Here is a 7545-nt window from a genome sequence, read left to right on the forward strand (position 1 = left end):
CGATAAGATTTCTGCCCCCAACAAAGATTTAAGCATCAGAACCATTTTCTAAGTTCCGGAATGTCCGGACTCGCTCAAAACGTACTCGAAACTCATCCGAGGCCCCCGTAACCTCAACCAAATATACCAACACATCCCATAACATCATATGAACTTATCCCCACTCTCAAGTCACATCAAACAGCGCTAAAACCATGAATCAGATGCCCAAATGCATGAAAATCACTATGAACTTCAAGAACCTCTAGAATTGTAACCAAGCGTCCGAACCACATCAAATCAACTCCAAACGACACCAAATTTTGCAGCAAGTCCCAAATGACATAACAAAGCTGTTCCAACTTTCGGAATCGCATTCCGACATCGATAACACAAAAGTCAACTATGGGTCAAACCTCTCCATTTTCCAAACTTCAAGTTTTCCAACTTTCACCGAAATGCCTCAAATTAACCTACGGGCCTCCAAAACCAAATCCGAACACACGCCCAAGTCCAAAATCACCATACGAAGCTACTGACATCATCCAAAACTCATTCTGGAATTGTTTACTCAAAAATCAAATTCCGGTCAAGTTCTCTCCGCTTAAGCTTCCAGAATTATATTCCTTCTTTCCAATTCGACGCGATTCATCCGGAAACTAAATCCAACCCTGCACACAAGTCGATATACATAATATGAAGGTGATCTTAACCTCTAACTGTCGAACCGAATGCAATTGTTCGAAACGACCAGTCGGGTCGTTACACTTCATCAGAGTTAATTTCTTTCTTATTTACTTCCTCGTTTTCATAGGATCTAAAGCAAGAACTTTGCTAGGTACTAATGTTCTCTTTTTTTTTCCACTTAATATTAGTATTATTTCTTCAGGTAATCCACATATTAATATAAAAATGCTAATAGAGAATGTGAGAGAGAGAAGAGGGAATTCCTTACTCAATTCCTAATATAAAGGGATACTCATTAATACTAATTTGTATATAATTAATAAATTGTATATCAATCTATAATTAAATTAAAACCCAAACATCAAGGGTAATTAATTTTCCAATGTAGTATATATAGGTAAAAATTCCTTTCTTCTATTTGACATCTTATTGGATCTGAATTACAAGTTCAATTTTAAAATTTGAAATAGAAAATGAAAATATTGTTATTTTTGTATACCTAACCGAATCAAACCGATAAATTATATATAAAATTTAATAATTATTTATATAAAGTATCACATCTTTTTGTAAATAATTTTAAATATTTTCTGCATTTTAATTATTATATATATTTTTTGGTTTATACTAGATTTTGGTTTATACTACTTATATCTTAAAAGATTGCCTAAGCTCAAAGTAATAGGAATTGGCTAATTTCTTTTCCTTAAGAGACTCGAATTCTCTAACCGTAGTCCCTATGTATCTTCTTTTGCTAACAGAAGACTAAGAGTTACAAAAAGTTCTAACACAAAAGTCAAAAAAAGCAACTCAAATTGAAAGACTACGGGCTAAAATTTGAGAAGATTTTTATGAACGTAAAAATCTAATTTCAGTAATTTGTTACAATGTATACTTTATCATTGATTCAACAAAGTAATGTTAGGGATTACGTTTTAAATTAATTTTTCTTTGTTACTCACTTGACCTTTTATTGATTCAACAAATTGATGTTAATCAATATTTATTCTTGACATCTAATAAAATGAGTTCTAATTTATTTAACATGAAAACGACTGAGGTTGAAGATTTGGAGGTCAGGCAAGCTACCCTCGCCTACCTCATCTATACACATTTTAATCTGCCCGCGCGCGAGATCAGATCAACTATTCTACTACCATCATTCTCTTAAGGGACAAGAAAACATCCAGGTACTTGATATGAAAATTACCATTTTTTTTATTCCTCTTCAATGATCTGGATTTTCTACGAGGAGCTCTGTTCGAGAGGAAGAACTGACTCTTATCGAAATTGACCTTTTGGCCATTACAACATTACAATCAGCCATTATCCAAATGAAATACGATCGATTATCTACCCAAGAAGATAGAGAGTCCCACATACGAGAAAAGGTCACAAATAGAGTTGAACCAAGTAGCATTGCAAAGGCATGATGATAGTAGGGTCGGGATATCCTCGCCTTCGAACTGGACGTGAGGGTCTCCCCTCATCCGACTCTCTGCAGGAGAATCTTCACTCACTACTTCCCCTAATATCCTCCCTTTACCATATCATGGGGGGTTACAGGAGATCCTAGAGGCTCGCTCGGAAAGGCTGCTATACCAAACTTTTTGACTTAACTCTCCTTAAAAAATACTACTCCAGCTACACCAACATCTACGGCAACTCAAGCACATGGTAACACTCCTGATACTTCTATTATGTGCAATTCTCCTAAAAAAAAGAACAACTCTGTGTGGTCGAGACCCTAGCCCTAAGGGGGATGGCCGGGAAAAATCTGAAATTTGGCCACACTTCACAAAGTTTACCGATAAAAAGGGAGATCTGAGGGCAAAATGCAATTACTAGCCGAAAGACTTTGCTTGTCCTAGTAGGAATGAGACTTCTAACCTTTAGCACATTAAACCAGCAAGTGTGATAAATTCCCTTTCAAGGTAATTGATAGGAAGCAACCAACACTCAAACTTATACCTATTAAAGGAGGGGAACAAGGAAGTTTAGAAAGAGTTGTTTATAATATTGCTGAGGTTAGGAGGGCAATTGCCGAGTTTGTTATAATTGATGAACAACCATTTAAATTTGTTAAGGGGGAAGGGTTTAAGGGATAAATGTCGGTTATTTTCCCTAATTATGAGTTACCTTCTCGCATTACTGTTGCTAGACAATGTTTAAAAATTTATCAAGAGGAGAAATAGAAGCTTAAAAGACTTATTAGAGATCAACGTGTATGTCTTACTAGTGATACATTGACATCAATTCAAAATTTGACTTATATGGTTATTACTGCCCATTGGATCGATGATGAATGGAATTTGCCAAAAAAAATTCTTAACTTTTGTCTTAAATCCAGATCATAATGGTGAGACAATTACTAAGGGTATTGAGGCTTGTTTATTAGATTGGGGGATTGAAAAATCATTCACATTGACGCTAGATAGTGCGACAACTAATGATGCTGCAATCAAATACTTGAAAGGGAGAATTAATGATTGGAAAGGTGTCATCTTGGAAAATGAATTTTTACATGTTAGGTGTAATGCACATATCCTAAATTTAATTGTAAAAGAAGGATTAAGTGAGCAACATGAGTCTATCTCTCGGGTGAGGATGGCTGTGAAATAGGTGAAGTCTTCTCCTGCAAGATCTGCTTCCTTTAAGTCACATGTTGAGAAGGTCAAACTAGACACTCGTGGTTTTTTGAGTTTAGATGTTGAGACAAGGTGGAATTCTACATATTTGATGAAAGATATTGCAGTAAAATTTGAAAAAGCCTTTTCAAGAATGTATATTGATGATCATAAGTACTTTAACTATTGTCTAGAATTGAGTGGAACGGCAGGGCATCCATCTTCACAAGATTGGCAGAATGTGAAAGCCTTTCTCAAGTTTCTTGAATTTTTTTTCCAAACCACTTTGAAATTTTCAGGAACTTCACATACTACTTCTAATTCTTTCTTTCATGAGCTTTTTAATCTTCAAAGCTTAATTGTCCAATATTCTGATGGTATTGATTCTATCTTGACTAATATGGCTAAGAAGATGAAACTTAAGTTTGATAAATATTGGGCTGATTTTGAGGATATGAATATGTTGTTATTTGTTGCTGTTGTGCTGGATCCTCGGTACAAAAGGAAGTATGTGAAGTTCCTTTTAAGCAAATTTTATAGTTCTTTGGAGGGAGAGGGAAGTCTACCAAAGTGATGGATACTTTATCTCGCTTGTATAATCACTATAAGGATTCTATTTCTGAGGCTCCTAATGAAAATATTGGAGATCAAACTAGTGTGAGTCAAACTAATGCAATGCATAGTTGTGATGTGTGGCAATCGCAATGGGAGAAATTTCTTGAAGATGAGAATAATATTGGTAATACGACTGAGCTTGAGAAGTATTTGATGGATGATGTGGAGAAGAATAAGGATTTAAATATCTTAGCTTTGTGGAAAGCTTCATCTGAAAGGTATTCCAATTGTCTCTAAGATTTCAAGAGATGTGCTTGCTATTCCTACGTCTAATGTTTCCTCGGAATCAGCTTTTAGCACCGGTGGTCGGATTCTTGATTGTTATCGAAGTTCTTTATCAACAAAGACAGTTGAAGCTCTTGTTTGTTGTCAACAATGGTTGCGGTCATCATCTAAAGAATGCAAGCTTCAAGATCTTTTAGAAGAAATTCAAAAATTTGAAATCGTCGAAAAAGGTAACTTTATACCATTAACTTAATGAATACTTATATGCTTTTGAAGAGTAATGCCTAATTTACATTATTGTATTGTTCAATATGCATTGAGCTGTGTATTCAGATGTGTATTTACATATAACAGTCGACTTAAGATTCCATTGAATTGCTTTCCCCTGCTGGTTTCCTCAATTGTGTTTAGACAGGGACGGTCCTGGAAATCAGAGCCTGAAGCGTATATTGCTACAGCAATAGGCTGGTTGGTAGCTGGTTTAAGCAACGCATCCTCATTATTAGGGGGAACATCTTCATGTCCGTCGATTGATGCAGCAGGAGAATTCTCCTGTCAATTCAATAATTATATTTCGATAAAGGCCAATTGAATAAAATTTCTAATCTGAGTTAATTATCCTATTACCTTTTGGATGTTACACTTTGTCACTTTCCATCTGCGGCTCTGTATGGATAGTTATCCTCTGTAGTGATGCCTCTTTTTTTCTTGATGAAGTCAAATGCCAAGTCCACCAATCCTCCATTGCATCCTTGGTTTTGTCTAGTGTCACAATCAACAAGTTCTTACTCTGATAGAGAACTTAATTTATTTGTTTTGATTTGGTTTATTCCCTCCACTGCTTGTTGAATTTGGCAAAGTCCCACATCGGTGGGTTAGCCATTTGGTTGGGAAATTTTCCATATAAAAGAAGGCTTAATGTTTAGGATTTAAACACACCTCTCATTTGCCTTCTCATCTGTTTAAGGCATTTGTATCTTCTCTCTTTAGTATTATTTCACTTGTATTTTTGGAGTGGAATAAAATATTTGGTTGTGTCCGAGGAGTAGGCAAAATTAGCCGAACCTCGTAAATTCTGGTGTTCCCTTTATTGTTGCTTTATTGTCTTATTTATTATTTGGTGGCTGTCATAATTTTTGGTATAGTAGTTGTGACTTATTCACACTCTATACATTTGGCTTCCGCAACAATTGGTATCAGAGCCAAGGTACTGTCTAAGTATGCTCTGTGGTTGCAGCATAGTCTGATCTTCCACATCAGAAAAGATTTATCTTGGTAACTGAGTCAAGGTTCTGTCTGAGTATGCTCTGTAGTTGCAGTTTAGTCTGATCTTCTACATCAGAAAGGAAATAATCTTGATTTGTGTCGTCAGCTATTAAATAATATTTGTGTCAAATATGGGAGACAATAAACAAGAAGAATCTACATCAAGTGTCAACAATACGTCATCATTGGCATCTTCGCTTATGACAAGAATTGTGTCAAATGCGAATTTTGCGGTAGAAATTTTTGACGGGTCCGGGCATTTTGGGATGTGGCAAGGCGAGGTTCTAGATGTCCTTTTTCAACAAGGGCTAGATCTGGCCATTGAAGAAAAGAAACCAGATGTTATTGGAGAAGAAGATTGGAAAATTCTCAACCGTGTTGCTTGCGGTACCATTCGATCCTACCTTGCTAGAGAGCAGAAATATCCATACACAAAGGAAACTTCTGCAAGTAGATTATGGAAAGCACTGGAGGATAAATTTTTGAAGAAAAACAATCAAAATAAATTGTACATGAAGAAGAGACTGTTTCACTTCACCTATGTTCCTGGTACCACGATGAATGAACATATCACCAGTTTTAATAAGTTGGTCACAGATTTGCAAAATATGGATACAACTTATGATGATGGTGACTTGGCCTTGATGTTGTTGGCGTCACTTCCTGATGAGTACGAGCACCTTGAAACTACTCTACTCCATGGAAATGACGAAGTTTCTCTCAGAGAAGTTTGTTCGGCTTTGTACAGCTATGAACAAAGAAAGCGAGAAAAACAGAAGGGCGGAGAAGGAGAAGCACTGTTTGTAAGGGGTCGTCCTAAAAATCAAACTAGGACAAAGAAGGGAAGATCCAAGTCAAGATCCAGACCCAGCAAAGATGAATGTGCCTTTTGTCGAGAAAAAGGGCACTGGAAGAAAGACTGTCCGAAGTTGAAGAATAAGGACAAATATAATAATGGAAAGGCCATTATGGATTCAAATGTAGCTGATTGTGATGATTAAGACTTCTCATTAGTTACAACAGAGTCATCAACATCATCAGACATATGATTGATGGACTCGGCTTGTAGCCATCATATGTGTCCCAACAGGGACTGGTTTGTGGAATTTCAAGAAGGAGAATATGAAGTCATCCACACAGCGGATAACAGCCCTCTAACCTCATATGGCATTGGTTCAATACGATTAAGGAACCATGATGGAATGATCAGAACATTAACATATGTTCGATATGTACCGGATTTGAAGAAGAATCTCATCTCTGTGGGAGCCCTGGAATCAAAAGGGTTCAAAATCATTGCAGAAAATGGAGTGATGAGAGTATGCTCCGGTGCACTAGTGGTAATGAAGGCTAATCGGAAGAATAATAATATGTACTGCTATCGTGGCAGTACAGTTATTGGGACAGCGACAGTGACATCCAGTGACGACAAAGAGGCAGAAGCAACCAAGCAATGGCACATGCGCTTGGGACATGCTGGAGGAAAATCCTTGAAAACTCTATCAGATCAAGGATTGTTAAAAGGAGTCAAGGCTTGCAACTTGGAGTTTTGTGAGCATTGTGTTAAAGGGAAACAGACAAGGGTTAAATTTGGTACATCGATCCATAATACTAAAGGCATTTTGGATTATGTACACTCTGATGTTTGGGGTCCTTCCAGAACACCTTCATTGGGTGGGAAGCACTATTTTGTAACCTTTGTTGATGATTTTTCCCTTAGAGTATGGGTGTATACAATGAAGAGCAAAGATGAAGTGTTGGGAATTTTTCTCAAATGGAAGACGATGGTGGAGAATCAGACAGGCAGGAGGATCAAGTGTATTCGCACAGACAATGGAGGTGAATACAAAAATGATCATTTCAATAAGGTCTGTGAAAATGATGGCATCGTCCGACACTTCACTGTTAGACATACACCACAACAGAATGGAGTGGCAGAACGTATGAACCGGACCTTGCTGGAAAAGGTACGGTGTATGTTGTCCAATGCTGGCTAGAATTTTGGGCTGAGGCAATTACATATGCATGTCACCTCATTAATCGTCTACCATCTGCTGCTATTGATGGCAAGACATCATTTGAAAAATGGTACGGAAAACCTGTTGTAGATTATAACTCTTTGCACGTGTTTGGCTCAACTGCATAT

General features: G+C 36.9%; 1 protein-coding gene across 1 annotated transcript; it reads left to right on the forward strand.

Moving 5' to 3' along the window:
- The first annotated feature begins 2774 nt into the window (after positions 1-2774).
- On the forward strand, positions 2775-3867 carry LOC142176395 (zinc finger BED domain-containing protein RICESLEEPER 2-like). Its single transcript, XM_075243947.1, has 3 exons — positions 2775-2832; positions 3017-3192; positions 3289-3867. Exons 1-3 carry the CDS (start codon positions 2775-2777, stop codon positions 3865-3867), a joined length of 813 nt encoding a protein of 270 aa, XP_075100048.1.
- Positions 3868-7545: the final 3678 nt, after the last annotated feature.

Source organism: Nicotiana tabacum, chromosome 3 (assembly GCF_000715075.1).
Source record: "Nicotiana tabacum cultivar K326 chromosome 3, ASM71507v2, whole genome shotgun sequence".
NCBI lineage: Eukaryota > Viridiplantae > Streptophyta > Magnoliopsida > Solanales > Solanaceae > Nicotiana > Nicotiana tabacum.

Excerpts from the sequence above, each read along its gene's own strand:
- LOC142176395 (XM_075243947.1), top strand. The coding sequence starts at position 2,775 with ATGTCGGTTATTTTCCCTAATTATGAGTTACCTTCTCGCATTACTGTT. Across the intron at positions 2,833-3,016 it reads CATTACTGTTGCTAGACAAT|ATCATAATGGTGAGACAATT; the intron begins GTTTAAAAATTT and ends TCTTAAATCCAG. Across the intron at positions 3,193-3,288 it reads TGGAAAATGAATTTTTACAT|GTGAAGTCTTCTCCTGCAAG; the intron begins GTTAGGTGTAAT and ends GCTGTGAAATAG.